Genomic DNA, 26,133 nt, shown 5'->3' on the forward strand with positions numbered 1-26,133 from the left:
AAGGCTTTCTTTGGCTGGGCTGAACCAATTGAAATATGATTGCAAAAAAATTAGTTTTCTTTCCCTTAAATATATAGTTCTCCACAAATTGATATAAATGCCATCATAGTTTTGGGTAGGGTGTGTTTTTCTTTTTCCTTTTTTTTTTAAATTTTGGCCTTGGATTCCAGAAAATCCAGATTTTTATTATTCAACTGAACTTATTTCCTCATCTTAGATTATTGAGATAATTATCTTTATTCTTCTCCTAATTGGTTTCTGATCTTTCATCGTAATCTTAACAATGCATATTAACATTTTAAATGACCTCAAATCCTCTGACAAAAGGCAAGCTTTAATTTATAAATTATTTACATTTGGTTGCTTGGTAGCTGGCTAAAGAATAATGTGCAACATGAATCTCTACCAATCTTTCGCTTCTTAACTGAAAGCCCATATCTTAAGAGGGGTGTGATTCTAGATTCAAGATTATAGAGCAATACTGTATTCTCTTTTTTTAAAAGATTTTCTTTATTTGACAGAGAGAGACACAGCAAGAGAGGGAACACAAGCAGGGGGAGTGGGAGAGGGAGAAGCAGGCTTCCCGCTGAGCAGGGAGCCCGATGTGAGGCTCGATCCCAGGGTCCTGGGATCATGACCTGAGCTGAAGGCAGACGCTTAATGACTGAGCCACCCAGGCGCCCCCAGCAATACTATATTCTTAATAGCAGATTAGAGCAATAAAAATAATGATTGCTTAAAAAAAGAAATGAATCAATCTCAATTTCTTTAATATGCTGATTATTGCATTGCCACTATTCCACAACAAAGAGCCATTAGATTCAAATAACTAATAAAAACAATAAAAATAAATAATTTTAGATGGCTGTCAATGTACTAGATTTTGTTCTAGGAATTGTTACATATATAAATTCAGTTAATCCTTACTACTTATTACTTATTTACTACTGAGGATTATTATTATACCCACTGTACAGATGAGAAAATTGAGAGGTCATATGCCCAGGATCACACGTGACTGAGCCAAGATATAAATCCAGAAAATCTAGATCCCATGTTTTTAATGATTATACAATACTGCCTTTCACTATTTGTTGAGTCAAATAATTTTCTTAATTGAACCTCAGCAACCCACTTACTGATTAAATTTATTTGATTTAGCATGTTTGAAATAGCCTCATATATGTGGATAGTTAATTTTAGATACTGCTGTATCTAAGAAAATCAGACACTTTTATTCCTATAAGTGGTTCTGAGGTCCCTATTTCTGTCCCTAAAATGTCAGTGGTCCTATGGCAATGGTATTCTCAACCTGGCATATTATTTTTTTCTACTTTACTGAAACTGGAATGGCCTATAAACATAACAAATATTGATGTTGTTCTCAACTGTTGTTGCATCCATAAAGGTTCTTAAATAACGAACATGCACATTGGCAATATCAATGTCATGTCATAACATTCAAATGTCAAATATCCAGATGTTTAGCATCATATGTACATGAGCACTAACCCTATGACATAATGGACTAAAATGAGATTTTTCATGGCATTCCAGGAGCATTAGTGTTACTTTATTACAGACTGTTTACATACCATTGAAGATCAAGTGGCAAAAGTGAAGAATAAACATAATCCCAGAATTTGGAATTCCTTTAAGAACAAGAATTCCAATGAGAGTTGTTAGGTACCTAAGTACTTCCTCAGCAGAAATTTCTCATAAATCTCTTGGTTTTCAGATTTGTTGTAAGCAACTATTAATGTATCTAAAACAACACATTTCGATCAATTTTCATAAGGTACAAACTGTCCAAAAGACTTTTCTTTGAAGAAATTATTACAGAAAACAGACCAGTACAAGAAGCAACAAAAATGTTACCACCTTGAATTTTCCTTTCGAGTGTGGTTGATAAATGTAAAACTTGAAAAAGTGATAAAAATTAGACAAAATTATTTTCATAGGTCATATGCCTCACAGGAAAACCATAACTATTGTTGATTGATTAATAGGTATAGAGTGACTGCTCATCCTAATTTATCCATTAAATTTGCTATTCCTTTAATGTTAGGTACATTAGTGTGGTGTTAAAAAGTGAGGCATAAAAAAAAAGTGTGGCATGAGTTGATACCTTAATTATATATTTCATCTTCCACAAAAAAACATAATATCCACAGTGGTTTAGTGGATTTCATGTTATCTTCTTTCTGTCAAAGAGCACAATGAAAAAATGTTACTGTCTCAAAAAAAGAGAGGTATGAATATCTTCTATTGACAATAATTTTCCTTCATTCTTTTGTTTTATAAGTTAAAGATTATCATTCAGAAGATAGTCACATGAGGAAATAATCAATTATGCATGCTCCCAACTAGAGGAGGTGAGATGTTGTAAAGAGAAAGCTTTCAGAAACCCCCCATTCCCAATCTTCTCAATCAGAATAGTATCAATATGTCTCTTCCTTCTTCTCTCCCACAACTCGCACTGTCATTCATAACTCTTTTTATAGTACCTATTACAATACGCCCTGTATTACAATGATTTCTGAATTCTCCCCTAGTTCAATTATAAAGATACCTTTCCTCCTCCCAATCCTACTTTTTACTTCTTTCCTCAGAGTTCTGTACTTCCATTTTACCGTTTGGTATTGTTTTCTTCATTGAATCAAAACTCTTGTTTTTATCCTTGTTATTAAATCAGATCACAGAGATGCCAACCTCAGGCTCTTTCCCTTTCTATTTTTTCCTCTGTTCAACAGCTGATATATTACCATACATACAACTCATGACTGATTCTGTCAGGAAGACAAACAGTATACTCCCCCAGGTCACCAGGACAACTCCATGTTTATGCCCATTAATTTAGATTCTCAAGTGTAGATGCCTTTGTCCTAAAAGGGGGTAACTAGAATTTACCAAGCACTTCTTAAGTACCAGGCACTGTGTCTTGTGAAGTAAATAGTACCATCTTTAATTTTACAGATGAGGAAAGTTGAGGCTCAGATAAGTTAAGTAATTTGCCTAATATCACCCAGAAAGGGGCAGAATTAGGATTAAAACCCAGGTCTGAGTGACTCCAAAGCTCTTGCTTTTTGCAATACACTATGTAGTGCCCAAAGCAATCCAGGTTTTATTTATTTAAAATAAGAATAAGGAGAGCTAATACAACTTAAGATTACCTTGTAAATGCTGAAACTCAACCTAGAGAGAGCAGAACATTTATCATCTGACATGTGCACTTATAATGTTATGTACCAGACCATAGCGAACCTGGGTTTAGTCAACTTGGGTTCAGGTTAAAAGAAATGTAGGTGAAGTGTACTAGACTATAAAAAGTTTGGTGCTTCCTGTGACTCAAATGATTAAGTTTCATCTGAAGCCCATTAACCAAACATGAAATTATATTCACATGGCTTGCAGATGTTAGTGTTTCCTCAGTTTCTTATTAGGAATATATCGAACTTAGGCTGTGTCTTCAGGCTATGTGTCTTGAATGAAATAAACAGCCGTACAGTTAATCAAGAGTTAATTTAGTCAAACAACTGGTTTGATGAAGTTTCTTTTTTATTATTAAGTTGATTGACCAAGTTAACTGGAGTAGACCAATCTGGCAGCAAAACAATGAAGTTCCTCAAATCATCTGCAAAGTATCTCACTCTATAAATACTACCAGGATAGGGGATCATACAGCTCACTCCATTACCAACTGCAACTTATGTCCTTTCTGAGAAATCTTGCCCAGGTTTTCAGATCTGAAAGTTCTGCAGAACCATTTAGTCAATTGTAAGCCATCATCTTGGGGAAATTTACTACAGAATGCTGTTACAGTGCTCCAAACCATGGCACTAAGCTGCCACCACTAACTTGCCAAGAAAGAATTTTGTGAAGACAGCCCCAAAATGCTACTCAACTGTATATTAAGATGTAAGGAACAAATTGCTTAAGTTTCCAATTCACTAACAGGATACATATGCAAAGCAAGGAAAAGTAACTAATTCTATAATCAAAACCAGGGCTACATGTATTTCTACATTTTTAGGGATTTGTGGTATGGGAGTAGGGGAATCAGGAGATTTGCTTCTGTCAATGCTCAAGGACATGCTTTCATAGTTTATAGTTTATTTTTATTATGAAAGAGTGTTAAATACCTTCCTCAAGTCTATATCCTTTAAGAACTTACTTGGAAAATAATGTATATAAATGCATATGCCTGACATGGGACATGTAGTATGTGCAATAAGGGAACAAAAGAGCACCTTCAAGGATGGCATATAACTAAGGAAAGTACTAAGGCAGTGGTTCTTCTACTTGGTACATGCATCAGAAATATCTAATCTGTCAAAACACAGCTCGCCTGCTCCCACAACCAGCACTCCTTACCTAGTTTGAGTTTCTGATTTAGTAGTTCTGGGGTAGCAACCAAGAATTTGCACTTCTAACGAGTTCTTGAGTGATAGTGGTGTGGCTGGTCCAGAGGCCAAACTTTGAGAACCACTGTACTAAGGGCATTAACGTGTGAAAGTAGAATCTGTGAATCAACCACTTCAAAAGGTCATAAAATAAAGACTAAAGAGTCATTTCAAGGATGGCTGCAACACAGCACTGAACTTTACAGGAAGAAACTGGTAAGCCAGAGAAGGAAAAAATTAATTTCATTACTTGGTTCATAGATTTAGTAGGGTATTTGTAATAGGGTACTCAAAAAAATTTTTTAAGTCACTATATCTCACCTTCCTTTGCCACCAAAACTGTTAAGATCTTAGGGGGCTTGGAGAAGTTTGAGCCTACTTCCAGTAAATCCATACTGATTAGATTTTAATTCCACTATGTTTTCTTCCAAGACTTCAGTCCTAGCTTCTGGGCTTCCATTAAGAAAGTGGTCCCTACTCATACCACTTCAGCTGACTTTTTTTTTTAGTTTTTTTTTTTTTTTTTTTTTAAGATTTTTATTTATTTGAGAGAGAGAGAGAGACAGCATGAGAGGGGGGAGGGCCAGAGGGAGAAGCAGACTCCCCGCTGAGCAGGGAGCCCCATGCGGGACTCGATCCGGGACTCTATCCCGGGACTCTGGGATCATGACCTGAGCCTAAGGCAGACGCTCAACCGACTGAGCCACCCAGGCGCCCTCAGCTGACTTTCTTAATTGAAAACATTGGTGTTGCTTTAGAAATAGATGCTAACTTTGGGGCGGGAGGGGAGTAAGAAAAAGAGCTCATACACTTGGCTTGGTTTAAATCCTACTGCTTAGATTTGCTACATGCTTTAATTCCTCTTTCACATGGCCAAATATAAAAAAGGAAAAAAAAGTCCAAGATTTAAGTCATATGAACAAAGAGCAACTGGATGATCCAAGAGCAGATGAAAGAAGAGCACAATTTTTAAGGGAATATAGTCTCAACTATATGCTGCTCAGGACATCTGGACAAATGTGCTTTATTGATATCTAGAAAGAAAGATAAAATTCATAGTAGCATTCATGATGACCGATGTCCCAAAACTTTTTACAACCAAGACCAGAACTTTTACCGTTTCACCTTTTTTCAGTTAACTTAAAACAGCCAAATCTAAGTGACCATTTACCCCAACCACTTTATCCACCTTCAGCCTAGATCCCTGAGCTTGCATTTTCAGCATATTGAAATGTTCTGACAGTATTTTTCTTTCTCCCAAGAGTTAGTTCTCCTCTCCACCAAAGGACTTAGTAGGACCCACAACCCTGGCTGAGATTCAGGTGAGCAAACAGAAAATGGCATTTGCAAAAAAGATTTGAGAAAGTTGTTTCTCCATCGGTCTAATATAGTTTTAACTTTTTTCTCTGAATTGACAAACAGTTGCTTTGAATATGTGTGCCTGTGTGTGTGTGTGTGTGTGTGTGTGTTCTCTTCACTGAACAGGGCAAATCAATCAGCTGTTTAATACTGTGTAACCTAAATTGTAGGATTAAGTCCCTCCAGGCTTTCTCCTTTTGTTGCTTTGCATTTAAATGAACCAGGGTCAGTGGTGGGTCATTCTGAGCAAGAGATACTTGAGCCTGAAAGAGTGAGAGAAGCAGGCTCCCTTCATCAAGGGCAATTGGATAACCTCCGGCAAAGTGTATTTTGCCTTCATCCCCCTGCCCTCCTTCCACCGGCCCCTCCAATGTTGCCCATAAGGCTCTCCTCTTAATAGGTGCTACATCTGGCTTTGCTTTCCTTGGGAAAAACTCCCCATGTTACAAAAGTCTCCCTCTCCCCTCTCTCACAGCCATCAAAAATAATTTACCTGCCTTGTGCCTCATTTCCCTTGGGATTAAGGTGAGACCTAATCTCATCTGTGGTAAAGTGTTAATTAGTGGTTTAATGCATTATTTAATTTATAATATGCATGTGAACAGGTGATTTCTGGTAAAAAGTCCAGAGGAATGACTCTCTAATAATGGGAATTTCAAGGAATGTGGCAGGTTTGTCTGTACGACATATTTTTGGTCTGGGATATCTTTCCCACAAATCACTCCATCACAAATCTCTAACTCCCAGCATATATACTTTTTTCCACTTCTGAAAAAAAAAAAGCAAACCCTCTCTGAGGTTTCTAGTATACACCTAGAATCTCAGTTTCAGATAGGCAGTGGTTCCCAGTCAGAATTTCTTAGAGTGTGTCTTGAGCATTTGCTTTTTTCAAATTATTCCGCCAGAGGGTTTTGATATGCGCTCCTGCTTGGGAACCATGGAAATACAGAAATAACAGCATTCTGCTCCATCAGAAGGCAGGATGTCCAGGCCTGATATTGCCTCTGCTCACAGTGTTGCTTAAACACAGTTTCTCAATTCATGTCAGATTATGAATTTCTCTGGAAAGAATGCAACATTAACATCCATGAGTATATATTCTTTCATTTATTCTCTCTCACTGCCTCTCATCTCTCTGCATATCTAGTATCAGTGGTTATTTGACCTGCTTAAAGGGCCATGTAAAGAACAATACAGAGAAACTTTTTGAGGTGAGGCAGGCCAGGCCTTTACTTGATTTCAGTGCTTTCAAATGTTCATTGCCACCTAATATACTTGGGACAAGTTACTCAACATTTCACATAATAATACAAAGCACATGGAAATAAGCATGGTAGAAAAGTGATTCTAGAAAGTCAACTAATAAGTTTATTTAAAAATAGAGACTCACAGAAGAAAAGGTCATTTACCAAACTTAGAATTGGTAATATCTAAAAAAAAAAAATGAGGGGGGATATAAAAAAAGAGAAAAGAGCTTGTAAGGGAAAGAGATGTGAAGGGGGCTGATATGAGCTGAAGACAGTTTTCACTCCTCAGAGGCTGGAGTAACTAAATCCTGATTTATGAAATATTTTTCTCCTTGTGTTTTGATGAACACCAACAGGCTTCTTTTTTATGTTTCAAGTTTTTTATTTAAATGCTAATTAGTTAACATACAGTGTAATATTGCTTTCAGGAGTAGAATTTAGTGATTCATCACCTACATACAACACCCAGTGCTCATCACAAGTGCCCTCCTTAAGGCCCAACACCAATTTAGCCCATCCCCCCCACCCACCTCCCCTCCTGCAACCCTCAGTTTGTTCCCTATAGTTAAGAGTCTGTTTTATGGTTTGCCTCTCTTTTTTTTCCCCTCATGTTCATCTGTTTCGTTTCTTAAATTCTACATATGAGTGAAATCATATGGTATTTGTCTTTCTGACTGACTTATTTCACTTAGCATAATACCCTCTAGTTCCATCCACATCATTGCAAATGGTAAGATTTCATTCTTTTTTATGGATAAGTAATAGTCCATTGTATATACTACATCTTCTTTATCCATTCATCAGTCGATGGATATTTGGGCTCTTCCATGATTTGGCTATTCCAACAGGATCTTTAGTGTAAATTTAAAAATATCCTTTACTCATAGCTGTCACTCATAAGAGTCTGGAGGTACATCTGAATCATTTCTGGTTTTATAAACATTATAGTTTTATTGGTATAATATGACAATATTTATTACTATAAATTTGAATTATCACCACTTTAATTATGCACAATCTGGTATGAGAGGGTAAAATTAGATATTTTATCTTCAGTTCCCCAGGAAGAAGTAAGACACTTAGGGGATGACCACCTGGAAGTTAGGGCATTAGTTAATATCTGGGAAGCCTTGAACAATTGAGTGTGAGTTAGCAAGTGATAGGAACATGGTACTTCGATACCAAAGTGAGGCTTTACACCTCTAGTTATCTGACCTTTTTTTTATTATGTTATGTTAATCACCATACATTACATCATTTTTTTTATTTTTTTAAAAAAAAATTATTGTTATGTTAATCACCATACATTACATCATTAGTTTTTGATGTAGTGTTCCATGATTCATTGTTTGCGTATAACACCCAGTGCTCCATTCAGTACACGCCCTCTTTAATACCCATCACCAGGCTAACCCATCCCCCCACCTCCCTCCCCTCTAGAACTCTCAGTTTGTTTCTCAGAGTCCATAGTCCTTAAGCAAGTTACTTCCCCTCTCAGAGCTTGAGTTTTGTCATCTGTAAATAATACTACCTCTAGGTAGTCTTTTCATATCTGTCCTACAGTAGAGTTTAATTCTTCCTCATTTGCCTCAGCTTTTTGAGTAGTGAATATTAAAATAAACTTTATATTAAAGAAAGACATTCCTCCACCAATTCCCCCACTCTCAGTGGTAATAACATTTTTTATAATGTTTTCAGTATTGATGACAGGCTTTTTGCATGTTCTCTCATGGGGATAATAACAGCTACACTGTATAATGGGTTTTATTGTCCTCATTATTTTTGTGAAACTGAGGCTTAGAAATTTTAAGTGACCCACCTCCTGGTCATTCACATCATGGAGTTAAATTCACATCTGTGTGACACCAAAATGCATACTCCCAGTGTGGCATGGCAGGAGACTAAGCAGACTTGATTATACAAGGATGGAAGCTGCATATTTTAAACTTGTATCAAAGTAAGTTCCTATATGAATTTTTAGCTGACTACTTAGAATCTATTCCATGAACCTAAACTAATACCTTCCTGGCCAGGGCCCTCATTAAAGGGGTTAGTCTTTTAAATGATATGTCTCCTGTCTAGTTTTTTGAGGAAAGAGCTTTCCCCCTTGAAATTGTATAGCACAATATTAATAGCATGTCTAATTTATTTCTGTTCTGGTTGGTTCTAAAACCTATATGTGCATCAGACACTTTGTTGTTAAAAGATTTTACATAAAATTTATTCTTAAAAATAAAAACCTCTCAGTGAGAAAATTAAATTGAATCCTTCTTAAATATTTACTATTCAGAACAGGCACTTCGTAAATGGCTAATTAATTTCTTATGTAGCTTCTAATGTTCCCTGTAAAATGTACCATGTAATTTGGCTTTGTCATTTGACTGAAATAATTCTCTAATTCTCTCTGTCTTCATCAGAAAGGCTCTCCAAGACTGACTAGAGGAAAACAATAATGCTACTGAAACTGGGAGTGTTGCATACACTGGAGCTTCATCATAAACACTCCCTGGGGGCCTGGTGGATCCACCTTCCAGGTTCTCATGGATCCAACAATATCATGTAGAAATTGTACTTAGCAATCCTCTTGTAGTTTTTTTTTTAAAGATTTATTTATTTATTTGACAGAGAGAGAGAGACAGCAAGAGAGGGAACACAAGCAGGGGGAGTGGGAGAGGGAGAAGCATGCTTCCCGCAAAGCAGGGAGCCTAATGTGGGGCTCGATCCCAGGACCCTGGGATCATGATCTGAGCTGAAGGTAGATGCTTGCTTAACAACTGAGCCACCCAGGTGCTCCTCCTCTTGTAGTTTTATATAGCATAAAGGTGAGGGCTTTGTGGGCCAGAGAGATCTGGTTTCAAACCTGGCTTAACCACTTACTGCATGACTTTAGACAAGTTATTTAATTTCTCTATGCCTCATTTTCATATACAAAATGAAAATAACATTTATACCTTATGGGATTTCTATGAGGATCAAAGGAGTTAATGCCTATAAAGTATATAGAATAGTGTCTGGTATATAGTAAACTCTTAATGTTAACTTGAATTGTTACTGGCTAGAATTGAAGACTAACTTATTTTGTATCTCTACATTATAGTACATGGCTTTCTCCACTTCTTATTTAGGAACTATTTTTTCCTGAAGCTCTAGAAAAAGTTGATGATGGTAGAAGTTCCAGCAAATAGAGTCCCTGGGAAAGCTGGAAGAAAATGACACTGTTTCAGGCCCTGTTTCCCTCTCTACCTGGACTCTTGGCAAATCCAGAGAGGGCATAACAACAATGTCACATCAGCTGGAGACATTAAGTATATTGCTGCCTTTTCGAGGATCTTCACAAAATCTACAGAAGCATTATTCCTTTACAGATTATCGGCTGTCCTTGAGGAAAGATTATCTACAAAAGGGAAAGAAGAGGTAGTATATTCTCTGAGCCATCCTGAGGGAATTAGGAGCAGCCTGATATGATGGCTGGATTTAAATAGTTCTGGTGACAGTCTGCCTCTACTTTGCACTGTAGATCAGTCATGCCCCATGTATCCTTCCTTAAGGTAAGCCTCCCAATACCACAGGCCAAATGAATGATTTAACTCACAACTCACAAAGGAAATGGACCACATGAAACAGGGCTCTAAATAACAAATGGTCTTTCTGTGAACAGTCTGTAGATTGTAGCCAGTGATAGCCTGGCCTGTGAAATGGAGGAACATAAGGTCTTTCACCAAAAACAAAACAAAACAAAAATCATTGATTGCTATTGATTGCAATCACACTAGGTTCTTGGAACCATATTAGGCATGATAAAACTGGAGAATGACTAATCAAGTCAGCAGCCCAGAGCCCTTCCACTTTTGGAGGGAGGGAAAAAAAGTGATCTTGATTCTCTTCTCTAGCCTAGGGGACTGAGCAGGCAAAATGCTCTTCTTGGCCTGTCAAAGAGAAAACTCTCCTTCTTTCCCCTACTCAACCCCTCAGTAAGGACAGAATTAGTCACTTGAACTCAGTGGCCCCTACAAGTACCAGCAAAGCAGTTTTGCTATAGAACTTTGAAAGTAATACCAAACATTTGCTAGAAGCAGGGAGGAGTGGTCACTGTTTTAGGCCCAGAAGATCACCTCCTCCCCACTCTTTGGCATCTTCTTAGATAGGATGAACTGGCATTCTCTGCCATATCACATCAGGTAAGAGGAATAATCTTCCTCTTATTTCTTAACACAGGGTTGGCAGGTGGCAGATCTGTGACCCAGATAAAGTTGGTTCTAGATAAGTTTGGCAAATAAAGTACAGGACAAGTCCAGTTAAATTTGAATTTCAAATAAACAAGTAATTTTTTAGTATAAGTATACACTTTTGGGATACACCAACACACACAAAAATGTGTTCTTTATCTAACATCAAATTTAACTGGGCATCTTGTATTTTTATTTGTCTAACCTGGCAACCCTAGTTCTAAAGTCTTTCTATTTCCCTACCATTCTTCTCTCCATTTCCCCCATCCCTCTACCTGATTATAAAGGACCCTGGAATATAAGATTCAAATAAAGAAAACTACAAAATGTAGAATTAAGCAACAAAATTTGATTCAGCACAGTGCTACTACAGGGAAAATTAAAAAAGCAGTATAGATTATCTAGCCCCTGCCCTCATAGCCTTTCTAAAATGAAAGTTTGATTGGGCCAAGTGAAGTTGCTTGGGTCCACATCTCATTCTGCAGGTTTTAATGCAAATGGAGGGTAAACTGCATCCTTAAAGACTCAAGCAGCTTTTGCTTCTATATAAACCTGAGATACATTCTCAGGCACTGAATCTCTGCTACCTTAACTGCATTGTAATTCTCTACCAAGTGCATAATGATATATAAAATTTGGGTAAATGGAAAGGTAATTCAGAGCACCAACAGAACTCAAAAGAAATAAGTATTTGTAAAGGAGTTGAGAGCACATAATTATATATACCAGCTGCTGTAGAGAGGCAGATCTTTTGCCTATTTAAAAAAATACAAATTCTTCTGATCTGTAGAGTGCAAGGAAGGTTTCACAACTTAGCCTCAATAGAACCATAAAAAATAGTTACTTTGCTATTTATTTCTTATAAACAAATTATCCTGAATAAATCAACTGGCCATATTCCAATGGGTTTCTGTAAATCCTCTTCCAAACCAACTCACTTATCACTTACACCACTGCCAGATCCAAAAAGGTTGAGGGGGCCGGGGGAGGTTAATTTAGAAAGTTCTGGCCTCATACCAGAGCATCCTATCTGAAGGGCCTCAGGGAGGTAGGTTGACAGTTAACTGTGCTTCCCTAATCTCCCTCTCTTGAAGTCCAAGCATTAAAATCTGCCTGAGAAGTCTCTTCTAGAAAACATTTTTGAAGCAATGTAGAACACCCATTTTCCATTTTAGTAAGGCTGTTTGTACTAGATGCCAAAAAACATTTCAGTAATTTCTGTCAAAAAACCAGTCAATTAATTCTGTCTGTGTATTTTTGGAGGGGGTGGTGGTGGTGGTGGTGGTGGTGGTGAAGAAATTAATCAAACCAATTTTCACATTGTCCTGACTGGAGTGAACATAGACTATGCTCCCTACAAATATGATATATCTGTATCTGTTTTCCACTTTTCTTAAATTAGTTTGCACTTTTCTTGTCACATCTGTTAGTTTCATCCTTAGTGCAGTTGAGGGGAGGATACAACTCTTACTCATTACAATATGTTGCTCAAGTGTTAAAAGACATAAATCAAGGATATATGTATGATGTCCTAGACTGATGGAAGTTCCCTAGGACACAGGACTAGAAAAGTACCCAACAAACCAAGGAGAGTTGGTCAGTGTGTATGTGTATGTATGTATGTATGTATTTATGTGTATGTGTGTGTGTGCATGTGTGTGTGTGTGTGTGTGTGTGTGTGCAAAATCCACATTACTAAAACTTTTAGAGTTTAACATTTAGGGGTATTTAATTTTTTTTTTTTTTTGAAACTTACTAAAATTTAAGGTAGTTAAAAAACCCATTACAGCAACTGGCAAGCGTGGGTAGAAGGCTAAGAGAAGTAAGGACATTTGTAGGCTCTTATTTATGTGTTTTTCTTTCTAACGGCTGCCAGTCTTCCAAGTCAGGAAATATTTGCACATGTTTTAGACATCTTCCTGAAGGTATGAGACTCTCTTGAAACCATCCTTATACTTGGCCATGCCAACAACACTACAGCAAACTACAGTACCCTGAGAAAAAATATACTCTTTCAAACTTCCTAAATGACTCATTCAGCAGAAAGTAATAAAAAAAACGTAAGGCTAATATTTCCATCCTTTGGAAATATTTATCTCTACACAGTGACACCTTTTTTTTTTCGTCAGGGTAGAAAGTTACTTAGGTGGTATAATTTTGAAAGGCCAACCTGTCTCCAGCATTGGCTTAGCAGGGTGTCATTAGTCAATTCTTTCCATCAAGGCACATTTGCAGAGAGCGCCTGTTAAAATATGTCATTTGGGAGGGGGTCACTTTTGTACACATCCCACAAGAAATTGTGCCAAGCACCCATATGTATTCTGCTAGTTTCAAAGGGATTACAAAGGTGATTAACATAGATTTTCTGGAGACATCTAATTTTTTCATAATACCTACTTGTACGATGACAACACTGATAATAAATGGAGAAAATGAGTGTAGGCAATAGAAAACATACTACATCTACATTGCAAATTTTGCTTATCATATATCCCTTACGCCCTGTGCCTACTATGTGCAAGGCACTTTACTAGGTGCTCTGGAGGGATAGCCAAAATTAAAAAGTTCCTGTCTGTTGCTGAAGAAATTTCAAACTAGTTTTAAAGACTAATAAATTCTTAAGCATTCACTCCAAGACTTGTAGCTGGTTTTCTGCTATCATTCCAACACTTTATTTTGTGACAAAGTGGGAGGAACTTGGCAGCTTGCAAAATTCTTGTAGAGGTTAACCACAGGAAAGCCTCAAGATGTAAGTTCTGTTGAAACCTGTATGCCCATTTGATGGGACGATGTACGGAGAATTTTACTTAAGCAGCACACCTGGTATATACATTTCCTCACCTCAGTGCTAAATCTGCCTCCATCCACCTGCTCAATTCTCTTCTTCTGCCAGCCTCTAACCTTTCAAGCTATAGCCACTTAGCCCCTACATGTAATTTATTCCAGCGTAGACTCTGGGAAAAATTCTACTGTTAGGCAGGGAACATACATAGGTACCCTAAATTATATATATATAATTTATAAATATGTATATATACAATTTTCACCCACGTTCCTACCCTAAATTATATCTATCTATCTATCTAATTTTCACCCATGTTCCTAGAAATGCATCTGTTAGAAAATACCCAAACTTTTAAAATTTGTTAATTTTTAATATCCCTACCAATCAGAAACCAATCATCCACAAAGGGGATGCTGAAGTTCTGTTTTATCTTTGAGAGGCACTAACTTTCAATTATCCTTTGTTGTCTCTCTCTTCTCTGGGGCTCCCATTAAGAGCAGTAATTGAGGCATAAAGCCTCTGGCCCTGGAGACAGACCCCTGCTCACTAGAAAAGAATAAAGAAGTGACAGCAAGCAATCTCTGCTTTCCTAGGGCTTTCAAGAGTCTGAGTAGGAATTTAGTCCTTAGCTTCAAGTGTCCTTCAAAGGCCATCTCATTTGTTCCTGTCCACTTCTGAAATTCTAAATCCTAGAAAAAGTTCCTCGGACTTGAGTGTGTCTTAGTGCTTGTCATGAAGGAAACAAATATGCTGAGGGACACATCATGAAAAGTCTTCATAACTGACCTCAGTTCACCAGGTTCCTATATACTCTTATACTTGGGCAGATATTTTTTTTCAACTGGCTGATCTAGTTGAATGCTTTTTGACTCTGGCTTGTATATGCTGAGGTGAATATAATATAGTAAAGAGCACAAACCTAAGAGCCAGACAAATTTTGGTTTTACTCCTGACTTTGCAACTTACTTGCTTTGTGAACTTGTTTAGTAACTCAAGTTCTTGGATCCTCAGTTTTTAAGATGGGAGGATGATGATAACAATGGTGCCCATGTCATAACCCTCTTAGGAAATATAAATGATAGAATGCAAATTAAACACTAAGAATAATGTAAGCATTCAATAAATGTTATCCACTTTTAGGACATTAAGCTCACTCTCTCTAAAGTGACTAAAATTTCATTCTCCATCTTTCTCCTTCCTCATCCAATTTGTATACCGACTACTTTTATTTGATTTTATTTTTTTCTCAGAGCCAAAAAAAAGCTATCCTTCTGTGAGAACTCTTAAACTTGTCCTTTTTGATTATGGTGGTGTTTTTGTTTTGTTTTGTTTTGTTTCTCTTCAGAGTTAATGATTTATACAAAATGTTACTGGCAGTGCTTAGAATATAATCAATCTTCTTTTCCCTCAGGGGACCCTGAATAATCCAACCTCCTTTCCCTATTCATAAAGGGACTCTGCCTATAAATGACATACCTAAAAGGAGCTTTCCTGTTTTTCCAACACAAATTACACATAAACTACCTCTATATCATTCTTTCTCCAACTGAAATGACACACAATTTATACCTAATTTTTCCTCTCTTTCTCTATGCTCTGGTGGAGGCGAATTTTGTTATAACCTGGGTGTAGCTGAGCAGGGAAAAAATAAGACTGCAGATTAAAAAACTGCTTATACATTCTGATATTCTTTGATATTTTAGCACAATTCTACTCACAGACCTCTTTGTAAGAACCTGCCTTCAGTATAGTCCCAGCAACATAAAAATGTAAGAGCTTCCGCTTTTTCTTTGACACCTCCAGAGAGCTACCATGGCACATTCATTTCTAAATGCAATTTTAGCATCACTCACAAAACTACCTTAGACACAGATACACAATTTTGGTAGGATGTTGGAAATTCTTAAAACAAAGTTAGGACTCTTTCTTATTTCAAGAGTTAGAACTGCCTAAACGCTATTTTCTAAAGTGTCTGTTTCATAAAATGTAGTGGTAACCTATCTATTTTTTAGTGATCAGATAATAGCGGATCAAGGAAAGCAAGAACTCTTGATTCTTCAACCACCTTTACTGAATTTACTGAGAATCTGACCACAATCCTATCTATTTATCCATATATTGATATATATAATTTATATTCTATGTAGTATAACTTATATATACATACAAAGATATAGTATATTGTGCACATACATGTATTTGTATATATGTCTGTATATACATATATGTACATGTGTACATACCTCTACATATATAGTATATATAAATATATATGTATATGTATATGCAAAATAAAACAAACCTAAATTTTTAGTGTATTAGACACAGAGTACATTAATGTTTCTACCACTGTTCCCACTCACTTCCATCTCTCTTTAAAATGGTTTATAAAAGTGTGTCTGGGTGGTGCAGCTGATTAAGCACCTGACTCTTGGTTTCAGCTCAGGTCATGATCTCAGGGTCGTGAGATTGAGCCCTGTGTGGGGCTCCATGGCTCAGGTCGTTATCTCAGGGTCATGAGATTGAGCCCCGTGTGGGGTTCTGCACTCAGCGTGGAGTTTGCTTAAGATTCTATCTCCCTCTTTTTCTGCCCCTCCTGCTCATGCTCTCTCTCTCTCTCTCTCTCTCTGAAATAAATAAATAAGTCTTAAAAAATAAAATGGTTTATAAAGCTTGTCCACATAAATTTTCCTAGGACTCATAAATTAGAAAGAGCTTTAAGTGTATAAACTAAGCATCAATTGTGCAATTTTGTATATCTGTTTTTAAGTAACTGTATTATTTCCCCCACAGAGATTTATACTTACATTTTATAAACATTTTTATAATTGGGATGCTCTTATCTAATTGACCAAAGACACAATGCTATAGTTTACTTGTCTTGGATTTTGTTTAGAAATACATATTTGTCTCCACACATTTGAATTTGTCTTTTCTATCCCTAGAACAACTTCGTAAAATCAACTTAATTAGAAATCAAAGATATGTGATCATAACTTTTGCATTACCACAACACACCAAATATAGAATTTGAATTTCTCACCATGTATATCTGTGAACTTATTAAACAGATTAGAATAGTTGTGAAAAAATTAACTGTGGCCTCCTAAGAGCACAAATGCCACATATAACTCTTACTTTCACCTTTTGGATCTATGATGCTATTGCTTCTTCCTCCCTCAAGATTTATCAGGAGGCAGAAGTAAATTCTGGTATAAAACAAAAAGAAAAAGACAAGCCTACAACTCAGAGCCTAGGTTATATTCCACAGCCGGAGAGATATCATGGTCAAGATAGAAATATTCCATTTTTTTCCCCAAGGCCTTTAAACCTCAGTACCTTCCACTAATTTGGTCCCCTGAGTCTCAATTTACTTAGCCTGTATTAGTTCTTTTCACTCCCATTACAAATATTCAACCTCAGTTCTCTTATTGAAAAAAAAAAATTGTTTCTTGGAGTCTTAGTTAGAAGCTTCATTATATTTTCTACACTCAGGGAACAACAAAACAAAAAAACTGACGTCCCTAATTCCTCCCTCCTTTTGCCCAATCTCACCCTACCTCTCCCTTTCCTTCCTGTTATATATCACTCCCTCCTCAAATGTAGAGGCCACAATTATAGGGAAAATAACCTCCTTCCTTATGTCTCCTAAAACTAAATCAATATAAGCCCCCCCCCAATGTTTTCTGATCATTCTAACTAGCCCCTAGTGACTAAGACAGTGCTTGGGACATAGTAGGCATTTGATGAATTTAAATTTTTTTTATTATGGAAAATTTTGAACATTCAAAGCAATGTTTTTATTTAAGGGATAAATTTAATATTTCCTATGTAGAACAGCAGGAGGCTTAGTTTAAAAAGGCCTAGCCCCACTTTTGAGGCATATTATCATTAGGAGGCAATGCCACAAGAAAAAGGCAGAACCAAGAGAGGGCTCTGGACTTATGGTACTGCACTAGAAAGGAACCACAACCTAGTAAGCCTGTAGCCTCAAGGCAGCTTCAGCTTCAGCTTCAGCTCCTGCTTCTGAGGCTTGCAATGTATAATAAAATGCACAGTGTTATGCACTTTATGGGCGCTCAAGCAATATTTGTTGGCTGATTTAATTGAGCTATATTTGCAAAATGGCAAGGATGTGAGGAAACTTTCCTACCTAAAAAGAAAGCATTCACAGTGCTAGACATTTGGTAGGCAAATAAACAGTATAATTTCAGCCTAAAAGGAAAAATACTCAAACCCCTATCCAATAGGCCTAGTGGCCAGGCAACCCAAATGTCAGCACCATGTTTCTGAAACTTAATTTAAAATATCATAAATTTATGTCATCAACTTTGAGGACATTTCTTTCCTGCCTTTCTGTTCCCATTCCCTGCTCCAACTTCAAATCCAGAAAATGTAATTAATAAACCTAAATCTGACCTGTCTGGTGAGATTTCCAAGTAAAAGTAATGTGTCAAGCAGTGATTTAAAAAAACAAATTTAAGAGTGATACATTTGACAGTGTTTTGAAAGGAAATTTCCTTATTCAACAGTGTACTTCCAGAGTGCAAGCAATTCAGGAATTTGCTTGTGATTGTAATGCCACACTTTCATGCATCTGACTTAATCTGCTGACTACCAAGGGGCAGATGACTCTTCTACTATCTCTCAAGGATAAATGTTTACTGATACCCAGGGTATATTTTTAAGTTTTAGGACAATAAGATATTTGGGGCAGTCCTTTCCTTCTGCCAGCATTAATTTCATTCCAGTTAAGTACCAGGCACATGTGACAATTAAGCTCTAGACCCAATTATAAGAGGTTTACCCTATTTCAGGTAAATTTTTCCTTTGCTTGAAATGGTTGCCTTAAACCTTTTCCTACTGCCTTTTCTGCCCTCACCACCTGCAAATGGCAACATGGGAACGGATGATTGAGATTAAAGGTGCAGTAAAGACTTCATGAAGCTCAAGGCAAAATGGTTCATTTTGGAGATTCAGTTATCTGTCTTACCCTACTAGTATTCTGCTTAACAAAATGGTGTTAGTTAACAGTAACATATAATGAAATACCCTACCTTCCCAATACACCTGCTACCCAGTTTTATCTTTTCATTGCTACTATAGTAATTACTGAGCTAAAATATGAGGTCTTTTTATCAAATGGTAGAGGAAAGAATAGGAAAAAAATGACAATCATTTTATTTGGTGAAATGAGGAACTACTTCAACTAACAGCCAATAAGCAACTTCTATTTTGCAAGATGGTAAAGGGGATATAAGACAGTTACAAGTATGCTGATAACAGTGAGAATAAGAATAGTTTACATTTTATTGAGTTCTAGGCACTATGCTAAGTGTATTGTCAAAAAGCCAGAAGAAACCCTTGAGATTATCTAGTCTAACACATTTATTTTATAGTTGAGGAAATTAGCCCAGAAAAGTCAAGTTATATGTATAGTGCCAGTTAGCGGAAGAGTCAGTTTGCCACTCACTATGCTACCCTAAAGGTTCTTGGTCTCCTTCTTAATATTTCATAAAATAACTGTGGTCTCTCTGTGTACATTGCTCTTTGGGAAACTGTTTAATTTTCTAATAGTATCTTTAAAAAACAAGTTCTAACCTACCTTCTTTTTACTAATATGGTCTCACATGGGAAAATTCTAAATATTCCTCTACATCAAGTGACAACTCATAAGCTATGAGACTAGCAGCTAAAGGTGAAGAGAAAACTATATTTTATGACTCTACTAGGGGGAAAAAGGAAGAACAGTACTTTCTCCTGAAAAAGAGAAAGAAAAATAAAACCCACTATTTTAAGTGAGATTTATACTGGCAGGAGGTGGGAGAGTGTAGAAAGATAGGCATCTAATTAGAAGAAAAAGCAGGAAAGTAAAAGGGTTACAATGTGGAGTGTGCAACTCAGCCTTCATTTCAATGTGCACAGACCTCAGCAGACAGCTGGAAACCTGCCAGAGAACAAGGCCTTGGAAACAAGCTGGAAGACATTGGAGAGACCTTAACCAAAACAAACACCAGCAGGGGATGTGGTTGGCAGCACTGAAAAAGCAAAGGACTCTATGAGTCACTCTGACACTAATTTTGAATGGTATCATGCTTCCATTTTGTTGTACAGGGTATTTATACAGCATTTGTTACTGTCTAATACATACATACACATGTATATATTTAATATATATATACAAATATGTACGTTCTTTACCTAAATAATATAACATTACAAACATTAGAAATACAGAATAGAAAAAATATGAAATAGAAAATTACATGCATTATCTCACTATTCTAGCTATTTAATTTACCATTTTTCACATGCATGTTTTTTAAACATAGCTGTAATCAGAGGGTACATATAATAATATGGAATACTTTGCTTAACATATTAAAGATAGTTCTATGCTGCTAGATATCTTCATAAACATTGATTTTCAGAGCAATGAAATTGACTGAGTAGGTATTTACTTCATCTTATTTTTTACTATTTAGGATTTTGCCGAATTTGTCTTTTCACAAATAATAGCAACAGTAATACACTGTTTTTAAATTTTATCAAATCTCATAAGGTGTTATTAGTTCCATTTTATAAATAAGGAAATGTATACTCAGAGGTTAAGTGACTTGCTTAAGGTCATAGCCAATTAATGGCCAAGTAAGTACTGAATCAGGTCTGCCTGGTTCCAAAGGAAACCCTTTTCTGCTACTTTTCTGCTAAAATAAATCTTTATGCTTTTTCTACATTTTCAGTGTTTATCATAGATTTCCAAAAGTGGAATTATTGGCATAAAAAGTATAAATATTTTAAAAGCATTTTCTATATACTCAAGATTATTTTCCATGAAGGAGGTATTGATTTACAATAACACCATCCCAAGACTTTTTACGTAAGGAAATTAATTTGAGGTAGAGAAAAAGAGGTCACATCAATGAGTGACAAAGGAAAATATGTCTAATGTAAGTAAAGCATCTGTAATCATCTATCTTCTGTAACACAGAGCTTTCTGCTTTGAAGATGTGATGGTGGAAAGTGTTCTCTATCTCTGGATCTGAATAGGTACATATAAAATGTTATACGCAAACAATGAATCATGGAACACTACATCAAAAACTAATGATGTAATGTATGGTGATTAACATAACATAATAAAAAAAGTATATGATAATACAAAAAAAATTCTTAGGAATTACAAATGTGTACAGGACCTAGCATATGGTAGGTGCTTCATGAAGATTCAGTTAAAAGGAATTGACATGGACTTCTGGCTCCCGATGAGAATGTGGAAAGCTGGAAAGAGTGTCACCCCTACCCTAGCAACAGAAAAAGCTGAATAATCTACAAAATCATAACTTTTACTGAACCCAGAGAGAGGTCTCAAGGCAACCACCTAGCCTGATGTCTGAAGAAAGATAAACATCTGCAAGGAGAGATGGAACATGAGCACAGGCTTACCTGTGGCTGCAGGGGAAAGGCAAGGTCATCATAGAAGGTGGTATAAAGAATTCAGCTAAATTTTTAAAGAACTGCTAAAGGCCAGGTATGGGCTAGTGTGAGAGTACAATACCCTTGGGAGCTAGCCATAGATATAAGAGGAATTTATACACACTCACAGGCTTTTCTCCATGGATTTACAGTACTGACCTAGTAGAGAGGAGAAGCCATTGCAGTAGGAAAAACATGAAACCATGTCCAATTCTTTTCTCCCTAAAGAATAAGAGCCCTGAGCTTTAAGGGAAAGGCAGCAAACTGTTCCCCGCAGGGCATAGAGGAAGACCTACTGCAGCTGGGGAAATGTAAAAAAAAAAAATAATAATTCCTCTACTTCTGGGAAGGGGCAGGAATTAGTCTTGGGCCCAGACCATTAAGAAATATCCTACCACTAGCAGAGGGAAAGAATAACTAAGAAAGTCCCACTTCCATGACCCAGAGGCACAGGATCTGCTTAAGGCTGAGGTTGAATCAAGAAAACAGAGAACTCCTCCCTGTCCCACACCAGAAAGAAAACAGAGAACTCCTCCCTGTCCCAGACTAACAAGCACTTAATAAGAAGCAATACCAGCATACCATTAGGGAGGCACAGGAGCATGAAGAATCTCTTTGAAGCACAGATGCACAGGGGAGGTCCAAAGCTGAGGGTAGAGCAGGAAAATGGAGAACCCCACCACCATGCTAAGCACATGGTAACAGAGGAACTTGAACCTGGTGATGAACTGAGGGTAACCATAGCAACAACATAACCCAAACATAGCTCATCTTATTAGATTGACTCAACCTCCCATATTAATGACCTAGAAGAAGAAGAGTGCCTATTTCAAGGCATAAATACTATTTACTTCAATCTCTACTGTTCTACCAGCAATGTCTGGCATTCAAACAAACATTTTGAGAAACAAATAATCAAGCAAAAAAAAAAAAAAAAAGCTCACTCTCAAGAGACAAAGCAATCAATATAACCAGCCTTAGAGATGACTTGGATATTCAAAGTATGAGACAGAAAATATAACACAACTATAATTGATACATGAAAGGTTTTAGTGAAAAATATGGAAAACATGCATGAACAAGTGGAGATTTCAGCAGTGATGTTAACTATAAAAGTCAAGTGAAAATGCTAGAAATGAAAAACAGTAAAAGAGCTAAAAAATGCCTTTGACAGTCTCATCAGTTGGCTCAAAAAAGTTGAGAAAGGACTCAGTAAAACTGAAGATAGGAAATAATGGATCCAAAGTGAAACACAAAGAGGAAAGAGAATAAAAGCAAATAAACACATGAACACATACACACACACATAAGAAACAGAATAGAGAATCCAAGAGCTGTGAGTTAATATCAAATGGCCTAACAAATATAAAATCGGTTTCCCACAAGGAGAAGAAAGAGAATAAAGCAAAAAAAAAAAAATGGAAGAGATAAAGGTCAAGAATTTCCCACCCAAAATAAAATATGTCAAATTACATCTCCAAGAAGTTCAGAGAACCCCAAGGATGATAAATAGCCCACCAAAGACACACACACACACACAGACACACACACAAAACAAAACAAAAACCCTAGACATTTCATATTTAAATGGCTAAAAAATAAAGTTAAAGAGAAAAGTCTTAAAATCAGTAAGAAGAAAAATACAAAGGAGCAAAGATAGGAATGACAGTAGACTTCATAAACTATGCAAGCCAGAAGACAAAAGAGTGGTATTTTTAAAGTGCTGAAAGAAAAATATAAAGTATCAATATAAAATTCTATATCCAGTGTAAATATATTTCAAAAATGAAGAAATGAGGGATTTTTACACAAACCGAGGCAGAGAATTCATTACCAGAAGCTCTGCACTATATGTAACATTACAGAAAATTCTTCAGGCTTAAGAAGTATAGAAATTTGGATTTGCCCAAAGAAACTAAAATTCCAGGAATGGATTCAAATGAATAAAAAATAATTTTTTCTTCTTTTTAATTGCTCTAAAAGATAATTAACTAAATAAAAAGTAATAGTATCAAGTATAGGGAACAAAGTAATAGTATTGTGGGTTTATATCACACATAAAGATAAAATAAATAACAAATATAACCATACTACACAAGCTGAGTCAGCACACAGTGAAGTATTACTTGAAGAATACTATTTGAAGGTATACTGTGTATTTTAAAATGTATGTTGGAAAAATTTTGATTCTGGTGATAGTTACATGACTAAATGACTACATGACTAGTCCAAACTCATAGAATTGTATATTTAAAAGGGCAAATTTTATCAAATGTAAACTATACCTCAATAAACCCTAGTTTAAAAAAAAGGAATTACCATGCACAACTCACCTTTTACCCTCTTGACTTTTCTTCTTTTTATGGCACCACAGTTCTGATGACTGACGATGAGAAACCATCTTTTTGTGTTATCTAACCTTACCTTTACTTTTTACCTCATATGACTGTTTTTATTCCTAAAATCTGGTGATGGAGCGAGCTGTATTCCTTCAAATAAAAAATACAGAAGCACACACGCACACTTAAACACACACACACACACACACACACACACACACACTCCTCAGGATTTAAAATGGGTACGAAGTCATAGAGATTGTAAATATAACAAAGAAGTGAAGAACTTCTATGTATGTAGGCGTACGTATCTATGTATATGGTAGCAAAATTCACCTACATCACACAATTGTTAACTAATTATTAAGCCTGAAACGCACATGAGGTAGCATAAACAACATATTTGCATTTGTATCACATCACTGTCTACAGCTTATTGATTCTGTTAAAAGGTAAAATCAAAATGGTTTTAAAAAAGTGTCATGGCTATGGTGAGCGCTGTGAATTGTGTAAGACTGTTGAATCACAGACCTGTACCTCTGAAACAAATAATTCATTATATGTTAAAAAAAAAAGAAGAAGATAGCAGGAAAGGAAAAATTAGAGGGGGGGGGAATCAGAGGGGCAGACGAACCATGAGAGACTATGGACTCTGAGAAACAAACTGAGGGTTCTAGAGGGGAGGGGGGTGGGAGGATGGGTTAGCCTGGTGATGGGTATTAAAGAGGGCACGTACTGCATGGAGCACTGGGTGTTATATGTAAACAATGAATCATAGAACACTACATCAAAAACTAATGATGTCATGTATGGTCATTAACATAACATAATAAAATAAAAAAATAAATAGTACCCCCCCCAAAAAAAATAAAAAATAAAAAAGTGTCATGAATATTGGCATTCTCTCTGTTCCCTATACTCACAGGTTCTTTCTGCTTTTAGGAACCTTCCACAGTGCTACGTTTACTACTCAGCTTTGGTGCTATAGGTACTTCTGTGCAAATTTTCAAGATCTCCCCTACCCCAACTTAGGTACATGAATTTTTTTTTAAAGCCCCTTCTAGGCAGATGTAACCTAAAGGTACAAGGCTTGGCAAGCAGAGGGCAACCTTGTCTAAACTAGAGAGAAGCCCCTTCCACTGGACCTATACCAGGACACCTCTATACAACCCAGTGTAGAGGACCTGTGGTTAGTCTACAGTAAAGATCAGCCTAGAGAGACTGATTTGGTTTTTGAGGGACAGGCTTGAGGAAAAGGAACACTGCATTTGTACAGAACCTCATAAAAGACAGAAAATGTCTAATCCCCATACTAGAGAGTGGGGGAAGGTGATGAAGGTGATAGGGCCTTTAAAGTAACCCCGTCTCCAAGCCAGCCCTCAAGAGTATCCCTGCTTTACCTAGAATGCATCAACATTGTCCTCAACAACCACACAAGGAATATATTATAGCTGCAAATATACAGTTATGTGTATGCTTACATATATAGTATATGTGCCTCTCCCAGTCCTTCCCAAACACATACACACATTTAATCACTTACACATTTCTAGACCATAAGCCCTGGAAGAACAGAGATCATCTGTTTTGGTCATCACTTTATCTCCAGAGACTATGACAGTGCTCAGCACATACTTTGTGTGTAATAAATAATCATTAAATAAATGCAGAGTTTTTCTTGTTAGATTATTTGGCTAACTCGGTCACACACATGTGCACACACATACACACAGTATGATATAAAATGTTGTGGAAATGTTCATTTTTGTAAAATTCAGTTTAAAAGTTGAATGTAATTTGAATGGTATGGATGTATAACATAAAACAAATGATATTTTTATTTAGGTATATCTTATTTGAATTAATTCCCTTTTCTGTTGATTATTTTATTAATTTTCTGCTAATAATTTTTAGATCTTATGTTTGGTCTGTTGGTTCGCTATAGATTTCCAATCCATTTCTTCTGTAATAATTTCTCACAGATATCACTGAGCTATCTTAATTTGATTTATCTCTCAGAGTGAAATGTTTTTGTCATTATTTGTTCTGCAATGTAGGGTTTTCACTTGCAATCATTGTTATTAGAAAATGAAGAACCAATACATAATCTAACTCCACTTACCAAATAGATCCTGCCATAAGTACCAAGGCCAATGGTTTTATCCAGTGAGAATATTCCAGTTGGATCCTGCAAAAATGTAGAACAAAAATTGTCAATCTTCTTGGAAAAGTAGGCAAGTATTCAACTATCTATAATTGTATCTCCAATCTGCCTTGCTTCCTTAGAATTTCCACAGG

The 26,133-nt window shown here is 36.3% G+C and overlaps 1 protein-coding gene across 1 annotated transcript in view; it reads right to left on the reverse strand.

Moving 5' to 3' along the window:
* The window catches only part of NRK (Nik related kinase), a 147,686-nt gene that overhangs the window by 113,616 nt on the left and 7,937 nt on the right, over positions 1–26,133 (reverse strand). The window contains exon 2 of the mRNA XM_078065456.1: positions 25,958–26,023. Coding sequence (XP_077921582.1) covers positions 25,958–26,023 — 66 coding nt within the window. The remainder of the gene's footprint in view (positions 1–25,957; positions 26,024–26,133) is intronic.

The sequence above is a fragment of the Halichoerus grypus genome, chromosome X (genome assembly GCF_964656455.1).
Source record: "Halichoerus grypus chromosome X, mHalGry1.hap1.1, whole genome shotgun sequence".
NCBI classification, from domain to species: domain Eukaryota; kingdom Metazoa; phylum Chordata; class Mammalia; order Carnivora; family Phocidae; genus Halichoerus; species Halichoerus grypus.